Source organism: Motacilla alba, chromosome 9 (assembly GCF_015832195.1).
Source record: "Motacilla alba alba isolate MOTALB_02 chromosome 9, Motacilla_alba_V1.0_pri, whole genome shotgun sequence".
NCBI classification, from domain to species: domain Eukaryota; kingdom Metazoa; phylum Chordata; class Aves; order Passeriformes; family Motacillidae; genus Motacilla; species Motacilla alba.
In genome coordinates, this window is record NC_052024.1 from 1 (window position 1) to 20,261 (window position 20,261).

A 20,261-nucleotide genomic window follows, 5' to 3' on the forward strand; every position below is an offset into this window, starting at 1 on the left:
TGTCACCTGCCAGGAGCCTCTGCTGTCTCTGACAGCCCCCATCCCTCGCAGAGGCTCGGTGAGACCTGTCAGCCTGCAGAAGGTGCAGAGCCCGTGGACAGGTCTCCCAGCTCCCTTGGACACACGGGCTTCAACAGCACGGGCGCAAGCGCCACCCCTGGCGTGGCCGGGGAAAGCCCAGAAGTCCAAGTGGGAGCAGTGCAGCCCGATGCAGGGGGCCTTTCTCAGGAGCAGCCTGCAGAGCAGCAGCAAGCGTCCTGGAGCCAGCAGTGGCCGTCCCACAGCTGCCAGGAGGCTGTGCCGCTGGTGCCAGCTGGCGACAGCCCGAGCCCGGTGGTGGAGACGAGCCTCCGGGAGGGACAGCAAGGAGGAGAGGAGGTGTCTCCGGTGCAGGAGACACCAGTGAGCTTCCTCCGTGTCCAGGACGCTGTCCCACGACAGCCCTCGAGTGGCACGAAGGGCTGTCTGCTAGCAGGTGAGATCTGCCGAGGAGCTGCCTGAGGCTGCCCCGGGGCTCTGGAGGGGCGCGGCCAGGCCAGGCCAGGGCCCCTGAGAGCAGCCTAGCCGCTGGCCGTTGGCAGTGCCTCTGGTGGCGCGGCTTGCAAAAGGCCTTTGTCGCTTTTGCAGCTGCTCCTGGGATCCCCGTGGGCGAAGAAGCGTCGGGCTGCAGCCCCGGCCGTCGTGAAGAGCAGAGTGCAGCCCACGACGCCGGGGAGAGCGACGGTGCCGGCCCGGCCCGCTGCAGCGGGGCTCCTGCGGCCGCCTGTGCGCGCTGCCCTGGCGCGGCTCTGCCGCTCGCCGGCCCGTCGGCTGCGGGGCGGTGGGCGCTGCCCGGCGCGCAGCAGGAAGCAGGTGAGAGCAAGGCGGCCGGCGGCGGCGCGGCGCCCTTGAGTGGCGGGCACTTGGGGGCGGTTGCTGGGCGCAAGGCTGACGGCTCGCTCTTGGCCGCAGGGCAAAGGAAGGAGCTGCAGGAGCTGTACGAGCTGGGCCCGCAGCTGGGCAGCGGCGGCTTCGGCACCGTCTTCTCGGGCATCCGCCTCTCCGACGGGAGCCCGGTGAGTGGGCGGGCGGGCGGGCGTGGGAGGAAGGGCAGCGGCGGGGAGGGGCAGGGCTGGAGCTCAGCCCTGGTGTGCGGACGGCTTGCAGGTGGCCATCAAGCGCGTGGCCCGGGAGAGCGTCCTGCAGTGGGTGGAGCTGGTGAGTGAGCGGGGCCGGCGGGACGGAGCGGGGCGTGGCGGGCAGGGGGAGTCCCGGGGCGCCGATCGGGAGTGGGACGAGGCGGGGGATGGCGGGGGCAGCGGGCGCGGGCTCGGCGTGCGAGCCGCAGCGTGGCAAGCGCCGGTGTCGGGGCCGGGCAGGGGGCACCCCCCGAGCATCCCCCTGGGCGGGAGGAAGCCCAAGCAGCAGGGAGAGGCTGCGCAAGGGGGCACTGGGGCATGCCAGGCGGGGCGCAGCACAGCAGCCCCAGGGCAGCATCGGGCCTGCTGGAGGCACTGATTTCCTCCTCGTCCTCGTCCTCGTCCTCCTGCTCCTGCTCCTGGCAGCCCGACGGCACCTGCGTGCCCATGGAGGTGGTGCTGATGGAGAAGGTGGGCTCTGGCTGCCACAACATCATCGAGCTCCTTGACTGGTTCGAGCTGCCTGACAGCTTCGTGCTGGTGATGGAGCGTCCGGAGGCATCGCAGGATCTCCTGCAGTTCCTGCTGGAGCAGGAGTTCCTGTGCGAGGAGATGGCGCGCTGGCTTTTCTGCCAGGTGCTGGAGGCCGTGCGGCACTGCACCGCCTGCGGCGTCCTGCACCGGGACATCAAGCCGGAGAATCTCCTCGTGGACCCGGAGAGCGGCGACCTGAAGCTCATCGACTTCGGTTGCGGCACCTTCCTCCAGGAGCAGCCCTTCACGCACTTTGCCGGTGAGCCCAGGGCCCGGGCCCTGCTCCCGGTGCCAGGCGCTGCACGGCGCCACTGCCTGGGGGGCTGCGGGCTGCGGCCTTCAGCCGGCTGCCCTTTGGCGCGGGGCAGAGGCCGTGCCCCGGGAGCCGGCTGCCGGCTGCGGCCGATAGAGGGGGGCGGCAAAAGCCGGCTGCCGGCCCCTTGGCTGGGCAGGCCGGCAAGGGCTCGGGCCGCTGCTGCGCCGGCCCTCTTTGCCTGGCAGAATGGTTCCTTGGCTCTGGCCGGCCGGCTGGGGGACGCAGGGTGGCCTCGGGGGGGAAGTTGTGGCGGCGGGCGGGCGCGGCCCGTGCCTGGGCCAGGAGGCTGGCGCGAGGCTCTGCAAGGCCGCGGCCCGCGCCTGGACAGCGCCGCCCGTCTCCCCTAGGAACGCACGCGTACAGCCCGCCCGAGTGGATCTGTCTGGGCTGCTACCGGGGCCATGCGGCGACCATCTGGTCCCTGGGCGTGCTGCTGTACGTCATGGTCTGCGGGAGCCTCCCCTTCCGGGACGACCGTGAGATCGTGCTGGGGCAGCTCTTCTTCGGGCAGCAGGTCTCTCCAGGTGGGTGTCCGGCCTCAAGAAGGCGGGCTTTGGCAGGCGGCGGCGCGCAGGCCCGCGTGGCCCTGACGCGGCTCGGCGGAAGGTCGATCTGCCCCCAGGGGCCGGCCCTAGGAGGCGGCCCTGTCCCGCCGTGCCGCTCTCCCGCGCGGGGCAGAGTCGGTCGGGAGGCCGGCGCGGCCCCGAGGGCGCGCAGCGAGGCCGGGGCCCCGCGGTGGCCGGGGCCAGCTGGGCGGGAGCCTCGTGCCAGTGACCGACCGGCGCTTTCCGGCTTCTCTCCCCAGAGTGCCAACACCTGATCCGCTGGTGTTTGGCCAAGCACCCCGCGGACAGGCCCGAGCTGGAGGAGATCTTGCGCCACCCTTGGGTGCGGGGCCGGCGTTTCTGATGCCTTGCCGGAGCCTCTGCAGCGCCCACTGACCGGATCCCACGCAGGACCGAGGACCCGAGAAATACAACACCACCAAACCCCTTGTGATGCGTCGAGTCTGGTCCTTGTCGGCAACCTCAGCTAAAGAAAGCTCTCGGGAACAGGGCAAATCAGAGTGCTCCCTTCAGCCTTTGTCAAGCTTCCCAGGCCTTTCCTCCAGGATGCTACTTTGTGTCTTCAAGCCCAGGCTGTAGTGCGGGGAGGAGGGGCTCGAGTGAGCCAAGAAATGGAAGCGGGGAACAACAGCTGCCCTTTCAAAGCCACAAGGGCTTCTTGCTGCGTCTCCCGAAGTGACGCATGGGTCCGTGCGTGCCTTCCAAGGCTCGGCGGGTGTCAGGGACAGAGAGGTCTCCTCTCCCAAGCTCTGAGAAGAACCAGAAGCAGCAGAAGGTCATTTCCGGTTGAGCCCCGATGAACTCTTCCTCTTCCTTTCCCTCCCATCGGCGGCAGCAGGCAAATGCGGCCCTGGCCTCGTGGCTCATGCCAGGAAGCCTCCTGCCTGTACGGGAGGAGCCCCCCACAGGCCAGGGCTCTCCAGCAGCTCAGCCCCCCTGGAGCCAGGCCGCCGTGCGAGCCCCACGTGCCCTGGGCCAAGCGGGGATTGGCGGCCGTCTTGGCCGCAGCCACCACAAGTAGATGGAGGCTCGCACCTCTGACGAGAGGAAAAGGGCCAGCAGAGCCTCAGCTGGGAGCATGAAGAGAGCAGACTTCAGGCTGCTCAGGGAACTGCTAAGCAAGGTCCCCGGGGAAAATGTTGCTGAAGGTGCTGGGGTCCATCAGTGCCGGTGCCTTTGGAAACATCACCTCCTAAGGGCGCAGGAGCAGGCGATGGCCAAATGTGGGAAGCCAAGCAGGCGGGGCAGAAGGCTGGCTTGCCTGGACAAGCGTCTTGTGTGGGAAAGAGGATGGGACAGGAAGCTGTGTGCCCTGTGGAATCCTGGTCAGGAGGAGAATACACAGATGCTTCTAGCCGCTGTGGGGAGCAATTTGGTGTGGCGAAAGCTCGGCGGGAGATGAAGGTGGCCAGAAATGCAGGGCACGATAAAAAGAGTGGTTGTAAAGACATGAATGGAAAAAAACCCCCGTTGTAGAAATACCATTGCAATGACGTTGTCCCCTTCCAGGACGTGGACGGTCACCTGACAAACAAGGACGGAGACACGGCAAAGGCGTGTAAGGTGCATGCTTTGCCTGTGTCTTCGACGCTCGTCCCTCCCTTGCCAGTGGAAATCGTTGCACTGGTGTACCAAGGGAGACTGCCAAGTCCTTGAAGAGGGCAAGCGAGGCCGGCTCAGCAGAAAGCAGAGCAGCCCTGTTTGGTGCCCAGCATTGCCATGCAAAGGCAAGACGTGCCAGCTATTGGGAAGAAAGGGACCGAATGCCAGTCCAAGGCAGAGCAGTGGGAGCACAAGGAGCTCTCCTTGGCAAATCCCGATTTATTTGGAGCAGAGGCACAGCAGAAGTCAGTGAGCTGCTGAGAAGAAAGTCTTGCTGCCCTCGACAGCCAGTTCAGGAGAGCTCAGCAGAGACGGATGAACTGCAGCTGCCTTTGTCTCGGGAGGATCTCCTCAGGCGCACAGTAGTGGGTGTTTCCAGCTGGCAAGGATGAAAGGTCCTGGGAGCCGTGGGCTGGGCGCTGCCGGCACCGGCACGGTTCCTGGCGCGCCGCTGGCGCCAGGGAAGGATTCCTTGCAGCGGGGCTGAGCTCCCGTTCTCGGTGCCACCAGGCTTTCTCCGGCCACGTCCATCTTCAGGCACGAGGCGGTTCCGCTGATGGCGCGGGCGGGCTGGGCTGTGACGGCACAAAGGGGCTGAGGGCGGGCGTGAGGCAGGGCTGTGATGTCGCAGGGCCGTGCGGGCCGCGGCACTGTGACATCAGCGCGCTGTGGCTGTATAAGAGGGGCCGTCGCCGGCAGCCGCCGGCGCAGTCGCGACGGGACGTGCCGGAGCCATGGGTGACGGTGGCGTCCTGCTGACGGTGCTTGTCCTGCTGCTGGCCGCCGTGGCCGTCTGGTGGGCCCTCGGCCACCGGCAACCACGGCGCCGGCGGGCAGGGACGGCAGAGAGGAGCAAGCGCCCCGGGGTCCGTCCCAGAGGCTCACGGAGGAACCGGGGAGCCCCCGTGGCTCCCAGGTGCCGCAGGCCTCGGGCGACCCCTGGCAAGCGGCCACGTGCTCCCGCGAGCCGCCCGGGCAGGCCCTGCAGCTGCGGCCCCTGCGTGGCAGTGGCCCAGGAGCTGCGGGAGCTGATGCTGCTGCTCTGGGATGGCAGCGGGACACGTGCGCCGCTCTACTCGGGGATGTGGCAGGCGCTGTGGAGAGAACTGGAGGGGCTGGTGAAGCGAGGCCACCTGCCCTGCTGTGGCTGCTCCGGCTCCTCCATCCGCCTCCATCCCTTCAAGAGGCTGCTCCCAGCAAGATTCCCCATCGCTGGGAGAGCCTCGAGGCCTGCAAGGATGGCCCAGCGGCGGAGAGCCGCCATCCCTGCAGGACCCTCAGGCTGTCAGAGAGCCTGTCACCTGCCAGGAGCCTCTGCTGTCTCTGACAGCCCCCATCCCTCGCAGAGGCTCGGTGAGACCTGTCAGCCTGCCGAAGGTGCAGAGCCCGTGGACAGGTCTCGCAGCTCCCTTGGACACGCGGGCTTCAACAGCACGGGCGCAAGCCCCACCCCTGGCGTGGCCGGGGAAAGCCCAGAAGTCCAAGTGGGAGCAGTGCAGCCCGATGCAGGGGGCCTTTCTCAGGAGCAGCCTGCAGAGCAGCAGCAAGCGTCCTGGAGCCAGCAGTGGCCGTCCCACAGCTGCCAGGAGGCTGTGCCGCTGGTGCCAGCTGGCGACAGCCCGAGCCCGGTGGTGGAGACGAGCCTCCGGGAGGGACAGCAAGGAGGAGAGGAGGTGTCTCCGGTGCAGGAGACACCAGTGAGCTTCCTCCGTGTCCAGGACGCTGTCCCACGACAGCCCTCGAGTGGCACGAAGGGCTGTCTGCTAGCAGGTGAGATCTGCCGAGGAGCTGCCTGAGGCTGCCCCGGGGCTCTGGAGGGGCGCGGCCAGGCCAGGCCAGGGCCCCTGAGAGCAGCCTAGCCGCTGGCCGTTGGCAGTGCCTCTGGTGGCGCGGCTTGCAAAAGGCCTTTGTCGCTTTTGCAGCTGCTCCTGGGATCCCCGTGGGCGAAGAAGCGTCGGGCTGCAGCCCCGGCCGTCGTGAAGAGCAGAGTGCAGCCCACGACGCCGGGGAGAGCGACGGTGCCGGCCCGGCCCGCTGCAGCGGGGCTCCTGCGGCCGCCTGTGCGCGCTGCCCTGGCGCGGCTCTGCCGCTCGCCGGCCCGTCGGCTGCGGGGCGGTGGGCGCTGCCCGGCGCGCAGCAGGAAGCAGGTGAGAGCAAGGCGGCCGGCGGCGGCGCGGCGCCCTTGAGTGGCGGGCACTTGGGGGCGGTTGCTGGGCGCAAGGCTGACGGCTCGCTCTTGGCCGCAGGGCAAAGGAAGGAGCTGCAGGAGCTGTACGAGCTGGGCCCGCAGCTGGGCAGCGGCGGCTTCGGCACCGTCTTCTCGGGCATCCGCCTCTCCGACGGGAGCCCGGTGAGTGGGCGGGCGGGCGGGCGTGGGAGGAAGGGCAGCGGCGGGGAGGGGCAGGGCTGGAGCTCAGCCCTGGTGTGCGGACGGCTTGCAGGTGGCCATCAAGCGCGTGGCCCGGGAGAGCGTCCTGCAGTGGGTGGAGCTGGTGAGTGAGCGGGGCCGGCGGGACGGAGCGGGGCGTGGCGGGCAGGGGGAGTCCCGGGGCGCCGATCGGGAGCGGGACGAGGCGGGGGATGGCGGGGGCAGCGGGGGCAGCGGGCGCGGGCTCGGCGTGCGAGCCGCAGCGTGGCAAGCGCCGGTGTCGGGGCCGGGCAGGGGGCACCCCCCGAGCATCCCCCTGGGCGGGAGGAAGCCCAAGCAGCAGGGAGAGGCTGCGCAAGGGGGCACTGGGGCATGCCAGGCGGGGCGCAGCACAGCAGCCCCAGGGCAGCATCGGGCCTGCTGGAGGCACTGATTTCCTCCTCGTCCTCGTCCTCGTCCTCCTCCTCCTGCTCCTGGCAGCCCGACGGCACCTGCGTGCCCATGGAGGTGGTGCTGATGGAGAAGGTGGGCTCTGGCTGCCACAACATCATCGAGCTCCTTGACTGGTTCGAGCTGCCTGACAGCTTCGTGCTGGTGATGGAGCGTCCGGAGGCATCGCAGGATCTCCTGCAGTTCCTGCTGGAGCAGGAGTTCCTGTGCGAGGAGATGGCGCGCTGGCTTTTCTGCCAGGTGCTGGAGGCCGTGCGGCACTGCACCGCCTGCGGCGTCCTGCACCGGGACATCAAGCCGGAGAATCTCCTCGTGGACCCGGAGAGCGGCGACCTGAAGCTCATCGACTTCGGTTGCGGCACCTTCCTCCAGGAGCAGCCCTTCACGCACTTTGCCGGTGAGCCCAGGGCCCGGGCCCTGCTCCCGGTGCCAGGCGCTGCACGGCGCCACTGCCTGGGGGGCTGCGGGCTGCGGCCTTCAGCCGGCTGCCCTTTGGCGCGGGGCAGAGGCCGTGTCCCGGGAGCCGGCTGCCGGCTGCCGGCCGATAGAGGGGGGCGGCAAAAGCCGGCTGCCGGCCCCTTGGCTGGGCAGGCCGGCAGGGGCTCGGGCCGCTGCTGCGCCGGCCCTCTTTGCCTGGCAGAATGGTTCCTTGGCTCTGGCCGGCCGGCTGGGGGACGCAGGGTGGCCTCGGGGGGGAAGTTGTGGCCGCGGGCGCGGCCCGTGCCTGGGCCAGGAGGCTGGCGCGAGGCTCTGCAAGGCCGCGGCCCGCGCCTGGACAGCGCCGCCCGTCTCCCCTAGGAACGCACGCGTACAGCCCGCCCGAGTGGATCTGTCTGGGCTGCTACCGGGGCCATGCGGCGACCATCTGGTCCCTGGGCGTGCTGCTGTACGTCATGGTCTGCGGGAGCCTCCCCTTCCAGGACGACCGTGAGATCGTGCTGGGGCAGCTCTTCTTCGGGCAGCAGGTCTCTCCAGGTGGGTGTCCGGCCTCAAGAAGGCGGGCTTTGGCAGACGGCGGCGCGCAGGCCCGCGTGGCCCTGACGCGGCTCGGCGGAAGGTCGATCTGCCCCCAGGGGCCGGCCCTAGGAGGCGGCCCTGTCCCGCCGTGCCGCTCTCCCGCGCGGGGCAGAGTCGGTCGGGAGGCCGGCGCGGCCCCGAGGGCGCGCAGCGAGGCCGGGGCCCCGCGGTGGCCGGGGCCAGCTGGGCGGGAGCCTCGTGCCAGTGACCGACCGGCGCTTTCCGGCTTCTCTCCCCAGAGTGCCAACACCTGATCCGCTGGTGTTTGGCCAAGCACCCCGCGGACAGGCCCGAGCTGGAGGAGATCTTGCGCCACCCTTGGGTGCGGGGCCGGCGTTTCTGATGCCTTGCCGGAGCCTCTGCAGCGCCCACTGACCGAATCCCACGCAGGACCGAGGACCCGAGAAATACAACAACACCAAACCCCTTGTGATGCGTCGAGTCTGGTCCTTGTCGGCAACCTCAGCTAAAGAAACCTCTCGGGAACAGGGCAAATCAGAGTGCTCCCTTCAGCCTTTGTTAAGCTTCCCAGGCCTTTCCTCCAGGATGCTACTTTGTGTCTTCAAGCCCAGGCTGTAGTGCGGGGAGGAGGGGCTCGAGTGAGCCAAGAAATGGAAGCGGGGAACAACAGCTGCCCTTTCAAAGCCACAAGGGCTTCTTGCTGCGTCTCCCGAAGTGACGCATGGGTCCGTGCGTGCCTTCCAAGGCTCGGCGGGTGTCAGGGACAGAGAGGTCTCCTCTCCCAAGCTCTGAGAAGAACCAGAAGCAGCAGAAGGTCATTTCCGGTTGAGCCCCGATGAACTCTTCCTCTTCCTTTCCCTCCCATCGGCGGCAGCAGGCAAATGCGGCCCTGGCCTCGTGGCTCATGCCAGGAAGCCTCCTGCCTGTAAGGGAGGAGCCCCCCACAGGCCAGGGCTCTCCAGCAGCTCAGCCCCCCTGGAGCCAGGCCGCCGTGCGAGCCCCACGTGCCCTGGGCCAAGCGGGGATTGGCGGCCGTCTTGGCCGCAGCCACCACAAGTAGATGGAGGCTCGCACCTCTGACGAGAGGAAAAGGGCCAGCAGAGCCTCAGCTGGGAGCATGAAGAGAGCAGACTTCAGGCTGCTCAGGGAACTGCTAAGCAAGGTCCCCGGGGAAAATGTTGCTGAAGGTGCTGGGGTTCATCAGTGCCGGTGGCTTTGGAAACATCACCTCCTAAGGGCGCAGGAGCAGGCGATGGCCAAATGTGGGAAGCCAAGCAGGCGGGGCAGAAGGCTGGCTTGCCTGGACAAGCGTCTTGTGTGGGAAAGAGGATGGGACAGGAAGCTGTGTGCCCTGTGGAATCCTGGTCAGGAGGAGAATACACAGATGCTTCTAGCCGCTGTGGAGAGCAATTTGGTGTGGCGAAAGCTCGGCGGGAGATGAAGGTGGCCAGAAATGCAGGGCACGATAAAAAGAGTGGTTGTAAAGACATGAATGGAAAAAAAACCCCCGTTGTAGAAATACCATTGCAATGACGTTGTCCCCTTCCAGGACGTGGACGGTCACCTGACAAACAAGGACGGAGACACGGCAAAGGCGTGTAAGGTGCATGCTTTGCCTGTGTCTTCGACGCTCGTCCCTCCCTTGCCAGTGGAAATCGTTGCACTGGTGTACCAAGGGAGACTGCCAAGTCCTTGAAGAGGGCAAGCGAGGCCGGCTCAGCAGAAAGCAGAGCAGCCCTGTTTGGTGCCCAGCATTGCCATGCAAAGGCAAGACGTGCCAGCTATTGGGAAGAAAGGAACCGAATGCCAGTCCAAGGCAGAGCAGTGGGAGCACAAGGAGCTCTCCTTGGCAAATCCCGATTTATTTGGAGCAGAGGCACAGCAGAAGTCAGTGAGCTGCTGAGAAGAAAGTCTTGCTGCCCTCGACAGCCAGTTCAGGAGAGCTCAGCAGAGACGGATGAACTTCAGCTGCCTTTGTCTCGGGAGGATCTCCTCAGGCGCAGAGTAGTGGGTGTTTCCAGCTGGCAAGGCTGAAAGGTCCTGGGAGCCGTGGGCTGGGCGCTGCCGGCACCGGCACCGCTCCTGGCGCGCCGCTGGTGCCAGGGAAGGATTCCTTGCAGCGGGGCTGAGCTCCCGTTCTCGGTGCCACCAGGCTTTCTCCGGCCACGTCCATCTTCAGGCACGAGGCGGTTCCGCTGATGGCGCGGGCGGGCTGGGCTGTGACGGCACAAAGGGGCTGAGGGCGGGCGTGAGGCAGGGCTGTGATGTCGCAGGGCCGTGCGGGCCGCGGCACTGTGACATCAGCGCGCTGTGCCTGTATAAGAGGGGCCGTCGCCGGCAGCCGCCGGCGCAGTCGCGACGGGACGTGCCAGAGCCATGGGTGACGGTGGCGTCCTGCTGACGGTGCTTGTCCTGCTGCTGGCCGCCGTGGCCGTCTGGTGGGCCCTTGGCCACCGGCAACCACGGCGCCGGCGGGCAGGGACAGCAGAGAGGAGCAAGCGCCCCGGGGTCCGTCCCAGAGGCTCACGGAGGAACCGGGGAGCCCCTGTGGCTCCCAGGTGCCGCAGGCCTCGGGCGACCCCTGGCAAGCGGCCACGTGCTCCCGCGAGCCGCCCGGGCAGGCCCTGCAGCTGCGGCCCCTGCGTGGCAGTGGCCCAGGAGCTGCGGGAGCTGATGCTGCTGCTCTGGGATGGCAGCGGGACACGTGCGCCGCTCTACTCGGGGATGTGGCAGGCGCTGTGGAGAGAACTGGAGGGGCTGGTGAAGCGAGGCCACCTGCCCTGCTGTGGCTGCTCCGGCTCCTCCATCCGCCTCCATCCCTTCAAGAGGCTGCTCCCAGCTAGATTCCCCATCGCTGGGAGAGCCTCGAGGCCTGCAAGGATGGCCCAGCGGCGGAGAGCCGCCATCCCTGCAGGACCCTCAGGCTGTCAGAGAGCCTGTCACCTGCCAGGAGCCTCTGCTGTCTCTGACAGCCCCCATCCCTCGCAGAGGCTCGGTGAGACCTGTCAGCCTGCAGAAGGTGCAGAGCCCGTGGACAGGTCTCCCAGCTCCCTTGGACACACGGGCTTCAACAGCACGGGCGCAAGCGCCACCCCTGGCGTGGCCGGGGAAAGCCCAGAAGTCCAAGTGGGAGCAGTGCAGCCCGATGCAGGGGGCCTTTCTCAGGAGCAGCCTGCAGAGCAGCAGCAAGCGTCCTGGAGCCAGCAGTGGCCGTCCCACAGCTGCCAGGAGGCTGTGCCGCTGGTGCCAGCTGGCGACAGCCCGAGCCCGGTGGTGGAGACGAGCCTCCGGGAGGGACAGCAAGGAGGAGAGGAGGTGTCTCCGGTGCAGGAGACACCAGTGAGCTTCCTCCGTGTCCAGGACGCTGTCCCACGACAGCCCTCGAGTGGCACGAAGGGCTGTCTGCTAGCAGGTGAGATCTGCCGAGGAGCTGCCTGAGGCTGCCCCGGGGCTCTGGAGGGGCGCGGCCAGGCCAGGCCAGGGCCCCTGAGAGCAGCCTAGCCGCTGGCCGTTGGCAGTGCCTCTGGTGGCGCGGCTTGCAAAAGGCCTTTGTCGCTTTTGCAGCTGCTCCTGGGATCCCCGTGGGCGAAGAAGCGTCGGGCTGCAGCCCCGGCCGTCGTGAAGAGCAGAGTGCAGCCCACGACGCCGGGGAGAGCGACGGTGCCGGCCCGGCCCGCTGCAGCGGGGCTCCTGCGGCCGCCTGTGCGCGCTGCCCTGGCGCGGCTCTGCCGCTCGCCGGCCCGTCGGCTGCGGGGCGGTGGGCGCTGCCCGGCGCGCAGCAGGAAGCAGGTGAGAGCAAGGCGGCCGGCGGCGGCGCGGCGCCCTTGAGTGGCGGGCACTTGGGGGCGGTTGCTGGGCGCAAGGCTGACGGCTCGCTCTTGGCCGCAGGGCAAAGGAAGGAGCTGCAGGAGCTGTACGAGCTGGGCCCGCAGCTGGGCAGCGGCGGCTTCGGCACCGTCTTCTCGGGCATCCGCCTCTCCGACGGGAGCCCGGTGAGTGGGCGGGCGGGCGGGCGTGGGAGGAAGGGCAGCGGCGGGGAGGGGCAGGGCTGGAGCTCAGCCCTGGTGTGCGGACGGCTTGCAGGTGGCCATCAAGCGCGTGGCCCGGGAGAGCGTCCTGCAGTGGGTGGAGCTGGTGAGTGAGCGGGGCCGGCGGGACGGAGCGGGGCGTGGCGGGCAGGGGGAGTCCCGGGGCGCCGATCGGGAGTGGGACGAGGCGGGGGATGGCGGGGGCAGCGGGCGCGGGCTCGGCGTGCGAGCCGCAGCGTGGCAAGCGCCGGTGTCGGGGCCGGGCAGGGGGCACCCCCCGAGCATCCCCCTGGGCGGGAGGAAGCCCAAGCAGCAGGGAGAGGCTGCGCAAGGGGGCACTGGGGCATGCCAGGCGGGGCGCAGCACAGCAGCCCCAGGGCAGCATCGGGCCTGCTGGAGGCACTGATTTCCTCCTCGTCCTCGTCCTCCTCCTCCTGCTCCTGCTCCTGGCAGCCCGACGGCACCTGCGTGCCCATGGAGGTGGTGCTGATGGAGAAGGTGGGCTCTGGCTGCCACAACATCATCGAGCTCCTTGACTGGTTCGAGCTGCCTGACAGCTTCGTGCTGGTGATGGAGCGTCCGGAGGCATCGCAGGATCTCCTGCAGTTCCTGCTGGAGCAGGAGTTCCTGTGCGAGGAGATGGCGCGCTGGCTTTTCTGCCAGGTGCTGGAGGCCGTGCGGCACTGCACCGCCTGCGGCGTCCTGCACCGGGACATCAAGCCGGAGAATCTCCTCGTGGACCCGGAGAGCGGCGACCTGAAGCTCATCGACTTCGGTTGCGGCACCTTCCTCCAGGAGCAGCCCTTCACGCACTTTGCCGGTGAGCCCAGGGCCCGGGCCCTGCTCCCGGTGCCAGGCGCTGCACGGCGCCACTGCCTGGGGGGCTGCGGGCTGCGGCCTTCAGCCGGCTGCCCTTTGGCGCGGGGCAGAGGCCGTGCCCCGGGAGCCGGCTGCCGGCTGGCGGCCGATAGAGGGGGGCGGCAAAAGCCGGCTGCCGGCCCCTTGGCTGGGCAGGCCGGCAAGGGCTCGGGCCGCTGCTGCGCCGGCCCTCTTTGCCTGGCAGAATGGTTCCTTGGCTCTGGCCGGCCGGCTGGGGGACGCAGGGTGGCCTCGGGGGGGAAGTTGTGGCGGCGGGTGGGCGCGGCCCGTGCCTGGGCCAGGAGGCTGGCGCGAGGCTCTGCAAGGCCGCGGCCCGCGCCTGGACAGCGCCGCCCGTCTCCCCTAGGAACGCACGCGTACAGCCCGCCCGAGTGGATCTGTGTGGGCTGCTACCGGGGCCATGCGGCGACCATCTGGTCCCTGGGCGTGCTGCTGTACGTCATGGTCTGCGGGAGCCTCCCCTTCCGGGACGACCGTGAGATCGTGCTGGGGCAGCTCTTCTTCGGGCAGCAGGTCTCTCCAGGTGGGTGTCCGGCCTCAAGAAGGCGGGCTTTGGCAGACGGCGGCGCGCAGGACCGCGTGGCCCTGACGCGGCTCGGCGGAAGGTCGATCTGCCCCCAGGGGCCGGCCCTAGGAGGCGGCCCTGTCCCGCCGTGCCGCTCTCCCGCGCGGGGCAGAGTCGGTCGGGAGGCCGGCGCGGCCCCGAGGGCGTGCAGCGAGGCCGGGGCCCCGCGGTGGCCGGGGCCAGCTGGGCGGGAGCCTCGTGCCAGTGACCGACCGGCGCTTTCCGGCTTCTCTCCCCAGAGTGCCAACACCTGATCCGCTGGTGTTTGGCCAAGCACCCCGCGGACAGGCCCGAGCTGGAGGAGATCTTGCGCCACCCTTGGGTGCGGGGCCGGCGTTTCTGATGCCTTGCCGGAGCCTCTGCAGCGCCCGCTGACCGGATCCCATGCAGGACCGAGGACCCGAGAAATACAACAACACCAAACCCCTTGTGATGCGTCGAGTCTGGTCCTTGTCGGCAACCTCAGCTAAAGAAACCTCTCGGGAACAGGGCAAATCAGAGTGCTCCCTTCAGCCTTTGTCAAGCTTCCCAGGCCTTTCCTCCAGGATGCTCCTTTGTGTCTTCAAGCCCAGGCTGTAGTGCGGGGAGGAGGGGCTCGAGTGAGCCAAGAAATGGAAGCGGGGAACAACAGCTGCCCTTTCAAAGCCACAAGGGCTTCTTGCTGCGTCTCCCGAAGTGACGCACGGGTCCGTGCGCGCCTTCCAAGGCTCGGCGGGTGTCGGGGACAGAGAGGTCTCCTCTCCCAAGCTCTGAGAAGAACCAGAAGCAGCAGAAGGTCATTTCCGGTTGAGCCCCGATGAACTCTTCCTCTTCCTTTCCCTCCCATCGGCGGCAGCAGGCAAATGCGGCCCTGGCCTCGTGGCTCATGCCAGGAAGCCTCCTGCCAGTACGGGAGGAGCCCCCCACAGGCCAGGGCTCTCCAGCAGCTCAGCCCCCCTGGAGCCAGGCCGCCGTGCGAGCCCCACGTGCCCTGGGCCAAGCGGGGATTGGCGGCCGTCTTGGCCGCAGCCACCACAAATAGATGGAGGCTCGCACCTCTGATGAGAGGAAAAGGGCCAGCAGAGCCTCAGCTGGGAGCATGAAGAGAGCAGACTTCAGGCTGCTCAGGGAACTGCTAAGCAAGGTCCCCGGGGAAAATGTTGCTGAAGGTGCTGGGGTCCATCAGTGGCGCAGGAGCAGGCGATGGCCAAATGTGGGAAGCCAAGCAGGCGGGGCAGAAGGCTGGCTTGCCTTGACCAGCAAAGGATTTAATGCCATGGCAATTACACATCGCAGATTAGATTGGGGCCTGATGGCACGGAGCTAAGCATGCCTGAAGCAAACTGCAGCCTGGATGGCTTAAGGGTGCTTACAATCGGGAAGGGATTTTCCTGTCCCACGATACTATGTACTATATGTTCTTATGTTCTACAGAATGATGAGCCGCGGAGTCTTTAGGAGGTGGAAAGGATTTTGAAGACTCCTGCTAGGAAGAAAAGATAATGTGAGGGAAAAGGAAATTATAGCCAATACCCCTGAAAATCCCTCAAGAGTGGGCTGCAGAAATATTTTAATGTACGTAACAGTTTGAGAAAGAAATAAGTGCAAACAGCATAGAAAGAAATAAATTCTAGATTTGATGTTTTGGAATGACCCCGATCTTTAGGTCTTTTCCTTGTATCAAAGTTTGTGTGGTCTCTGTGTGAACATGTGTGGAATGGGGATTGGTCAGCTCAGGTGACAGATCTGGGGGCACAGCAAAGCAACCTGGCCGAGGGGAAGGTGTCCCTGCCCAGGACAGGAGGGTGGGACTAGGTCGTTTTTAAGATTCATTCCAAGCTAAACCATTCTATGGTGGAATGAAACAGGAGAGTTTTAAGGGGGAAGAAGGATTAATTCCTTTGCTAGGATAATTTTTTGCCTGTCTAGTAGCAGGCTTTTGTTGGGAGAATTGTTTTGCTCTTACATTGACCTTGGTTGAAGGTGTTTCACCATGCAGAGTGGTAACAGCCTGGTGCGCACCTTGTTCTTGGGCAGATCACACGGACCTAGAGGGGAAAAAGCCCCCAGTATTTCTGTAACAGGAGCAGATACTCCTCCCCACGTTTGGAAATATCCATTAGGGATTTTTCCAGCAGATGGCAACAGCAGAATGGTTTATAGTGCAACGTCAGACTTTGCAGGCTGCCTAAAACCTGGCTGGGCTGTACCCAAAGCATCTGTCAGGTGTGCTTCTCTTGCTCCTGGTGTTGAGCCTACCTGGTACCCCAGGGCATGGTTACTGTAATGTAGAATAAATCAGTGCTGCAGAAAACTGCACTACAAACTCTGGAGCTCTCGGTGTGTTTGCAGGGCTTAAAACACACCTAGTGCATTTTAAACGGATGAAAATTATGGCTCTCCCTGAATAAACATGATTTCTCTCCTAGATATCTTTTTGAAAAATAATAATTCAAGGGGTGATCAGAATGGAAGCACAGATAAACACAAAGAATAAAAAATACAGTGTTTGGTGTTTTATCGAAAGGTGTGTCTTCCCTACTGTGTCCAGAAGCTGGATTGATGGACCAAACTTTTCACCACATTCTCGTCATTGCTTCTGAGCCATCTCAACCAGCTGCTCCTGGGAAGTGCTTGTTATTGCCTTGGAAATGTGATTATCCTGCTTGAAATTGTAGGCTCAGCTTTCAGGCTCTGGAGGAAGGAGCTGTGCCCTGGATCCCTGGTGCTGCAGACACCAATACCCGTGGAAGGATCAGGGGACTCCACGGCCAAACTCTACCTCTCTCTGCCCAGGCCCTGGGGAAGATGTGGGAGTTATTTTTCAGAATCATCACCCCTGCAATCATCACCTCCATTAAAATTTTGAGAGCACTATTGTTTTTAATAAATAGCAACACCGTTTTGCCATTTGCAATTTACAATAGGAATGAACCTGGAAGACATAACACAAGATAAATTTACAGCTGAACGTTCAAATCTTTTTCTCCAAAATGCAATCAACATGTAGCTTTTAAGCCCTTAAGCTGAAGTATGGGCCAGATTCATAGAATCATTCAGGTCAGAAAAGACCTTCAGGCAGTGAAAATGAGCTTTTAGGTGTGGTATGAAGCTTGGGGAGCACTGAAGAGGCTGTAGAAGTCAACTGATATTCTTTGGAAATTAAAAAAAAATTAGAAGTAATTAATTAATAACAAATCCCCTGCAGAAACGTCACGAGGGACAGCTCGGGAAGGACAGCAGGGGAGATGCCTGAAAGCCAAAGCTGTGCTTCAGTGGCATCTGAGGTGGGAATTTTGCAGAGTGCCTGTACACAATTTTGTTTTCACTGTGATCAGTGAGCAGTGGCCACCCCAGAGCAGGAGGTGTTGTGGCTCAGAAGACCTGGCTGTAAAAAATACAGGTTATTGTCCCCAAGCACATGCCAGTGGTCTGGAAAAGGGTGATACTGGTTGACATTACTGTTGTGTTTGCTAAAGGGAGGAGCTGCTCAGCCCTCATCACTTAACTGATGCTGTCAGTTGTGGTGCAGGTGAATGGCACCACTTGGCTGTGTTTCACCTCCCTGGGTATTTTCTGTGCAGGGAACTGCAATGCTATTGCAACTTTTCTGCTCTCACATAATTCTTCTAGAAAAAAAACCAGTATGTTGAAGGGGAAACTGCCTTGTCACTGTCCTAAAATCCTTTATCACTTGTGGTAACCCACGGCACACTCCCTGCACGTGTTATCTTTATGTTAACACTGTTTACAAGTGCTGTGAGTAAACCCAAACCCAACTGAGCAAGTTCCTCTTTGCTCACATTTCAATACACGGGTGGAACTATCACCTTGGAAAGAACATTCCTCTACCAGTGGAAGATGCAAAAGAAAAAAGCCAGCCTATGAATGCCTGCCACACTACAGCACACAAAGCTGCTGCTTTTAATGGGTTAGGCTGAGGGCTTTTCTGTTCTTCCTTTGCTCTTCTAATGTGAAGGACTCTGAGATGTCTTTGATGTAGCTACAGATATGAAAGATTTAGTAAACAAGTATTCTTTAAGAGTTTGTCTGACAGATATCTTCTTCCTCCTGAGGTTTAGACCACGGTTTGATCTTTTTTCCCCCCCTTTTTTCCCCCTTTAGCCCTTGAAGCATTTCACAACATGATGGGCAAAGACCCAGTAGTAATCAGACTGACTGAACACTGGAAATGTAGACAAAAGAAAAGGCTGGACATTACTGTTGTTCTCCAAGCTGGCACTGCCAGGTCTTGAGGTCTCAGTCATGACAGCCCACGTTTTTGAGAGTTTTTGAGAGTACCTGTAGCCAGGTGTGTGCAGACCTTGGGTCCTGCTGCAGCTTGGAGCTGCAGGCTCAGATACCCACACAGAGTTCCTGTGTGGGTATCCTGTATCCCCCAGACAAATCCACCTCTCCCTGCTGCTCCTGTGTTGTGCCCGTGGAGCAGGGAGGGAAGGAGAGGCACCCAGGTTAACACAGTGGCAGTGCACAAGCTGCCAGGCGTCACCCATCTGACCTGCACAGAAGAGGAAATCTTATTTTTCAAAACTTTCCATCATGCCATACAAAACACTGAATGCTTCCAAATCGGGAAGGGATAGCCTGGCATGATGCCCCAGGTCATGTCTTACATAAAGAGTTCTTTTTCTCCCGCACAATGCTCTATATCCTACTTTTACAGATATTCACTAAGCTACCTTAAATCATGTAGTTATGATATTTTGTGAAAATCCCTTTGCTAGGATTTTCTTCTCCTGAGAAGCTGACAGGGCCTCAGCTTCAAGTGTAAACAATTTGTTATCTGCTGCTGTGGGATGCAGCAGGTGCTTCCTCCATTGGTCAGTGTGGGATGTTTCTACTTGGTGGCCAATCGAGGAGGCAGCAGCTCTGGGACTCTCTGGGAGTCACAGAACTTTGTTATTCATTCCTTTCTATTCCTATCTTGCCTTCTGATGAATCTTTCTCTCTGTTCTTTGTAGTCTAGTTATAGTGTGGTCTTTTTTAATGTAATATATATCATAATATAATAAACCAGCCTTCTGAAATGGAGTCAAGATCTCTCCTTCCCTTCACCAAGTCCTGACTGCCCTGAAGACCACCGCACCAAAATCACAACAGCCAGGCCTCTGTATGACTGTGCTTAACTCTTGCTTAGCTCAGGGTATCTTCCCATTCCTCAGGCTTCAGAAACCACTGAAACTCCTATGTTTTCCTGGTGCCTGCCTGCTTGCAGCTGCCCTCCTCTCACCACCTGGGTCACCTGCCAGGCTTTCTAGTGCACAGGACACAGCAGCCTCCAAAGGGAGTATTCGTCTCTTTGAGAGGTGATTAAAAGCCTGGGGAAAAAAAAAAAAAAAAGCGGAGTGATACTGTAGCTCTGAAGGTGCAAGAATCATTAGCCCTGGAGACGTGAAGGTCACCTGGTTAATGCTGAGCATGCTCTCTGGTCACTTTACCTGAGTGTTCAGCTGGAGAGATCCATTTCCAGCTGCTGGACTTGGTCCATCTCCGTCCCTGCGGTGAGAAGGGGTTCTGGGGGGATGCCACTGCCTGCTCAGCAGAGGCTTCACACACTCTGCCATCAGCAGGGGCAGCCTTTGAGGCCACACCAGCCTGGTAGAGAGTGAGTGAGCCATTCCGACAGTGCTAACGTCACCACTGATGAATCCTGAACTTGAATCCCACATTTCACCAGAGCAGTTCTTCCCAAATTTTCTGCTAACAGCAGTGCAGCTCCTCTGCTGTTTCCCAGCTGCAGATGCATGTCCATCCCAGGGAGTCCTGAGGGAGGGACCATGGGGAGTGCTCTGTGCTGACTTGAGGGGACCAAAGGGACTGATCTTGAATTTAAGGGCTGTTCTACCCAAGGCCAGGATTCAAGGTGATTGTGCAGTCTAACAGCTCCCCCTCAGAGGCTTTGAATCCCTTTCCTTCCCTTGTTCTGTGAGGTTTATCCTAAAGAAACCAGGTTACAATTGTCCCTCCTCTGCTTAAAGCTTGGTGGAGTAGGTTTCGATGGCCAGTTACTGTAAGCTTTTCACTGGTGCAAGCTACAATTTGCCAGAAAAACTTTGAAGGACAAAACTTCTATCCCAAAAGTAATCTCTACTCATTCTGAACATCAGAGATGTTTGATGACAAAAGTCAAAGCAAAACTGAAATGTGCAGTGTGAAAAATGCGTGTTTTATGGTTGGCTTTCCGCAAATATTAAAATGAATATTGTATGTGTTATGTTAGAAAGTTACACTGTATTAATTTTCTTAAGTAGTGTGTAAAATATAGTTTTAGGTTATAACATAATGTTAAAATAGAAACTGTGCTATGTAAGATACTTTTTTAAAAGAAAGGACTCGCACCAGATAGCAGCCACAGGACACCTAAATCTTTCAGAGAAAGAGAATTTATAGCTCCCTTATCAGCTGAAAACTAACTTCTTCCCGCCTCGCTCAGCCCTGAAGACGCTGTTAGGATTAGAGGAAGAAGTTGACACTGACCAGACAGAATCCTTTGTTTGAATGGAATTTATGCATCACATATGAGGTGTATGGATATACAACAGACTATTGCTTTTAAGGGTTAATCCTCTGTTAACGTGGGTCCTTTTTTGGGCTTATTTTGCCCAGAAAAGGCACCCGGACCGTCCGTAACTCTTTGTTCTTATTGTCTCGTATTGTCCTAATCTCAAGTGTTCAAATTTTTATTACACTAATTATATTGCTATTTTCATAACCATTTTTTTACTATTAAACTTTCAAATTTTTAAAACCAAGTGATTGGCGTTTTTCACACTGCGATAAAGAACAATACCAGAGGAGACCAAGGAATGCAGAAACCCAGATAAAGGGGCTCCTCTGTCTCCAAGGCGATGAAAATC

The 20,261-nt window shown here is 61.8% G+C and overlaps 2 protein-coding genes across 2 annotated transcripts; both read left to right on the top strand.

Annotated features, from left to right (window-relative positions):
- Positions 1 to 51: 51 nt before the first annotated feature.
- Positions 52 to 2,877, top strand: LOC119704338 (serine/threonine-protein kinase SMU1-like; the record flags this gene model as incomplete). The annotated part of the gene is made up of 7 exons (XM_038145394.1): positions 52 to 189; positions 292 to 475; positions 628 to 1,055; positions 1,147 to 1,197; positions 1,545 to 2,070; positions 2,154 to 2,492; positions 2,774 to 2,877. Coding segments are annotated over 7 exons (1,770 nt in total), but the record flags the coding sequence as incomplete, so codon positions are not given.
- A 9,226-nt stretch (positions 2,878 to 12,103) lies between these two features.
- Positions 12,104 to 13,658, top strand: LOC119704598. Its single transcript, XM_038146077.1, has one exon. The coding sequence runs from the start codon at positions 12,306 to 12,308 to the stop codon at positions 13,656 to 13,658; it is 1,353 nt and encodes a 450-aa protein (XP_038002005.1). The 5' UTR covers positions 12,104 to 12,305.
- The last annotated feature ends 6,603 nt before the right edge of the window (positions 13,659 to 20,261 follow it).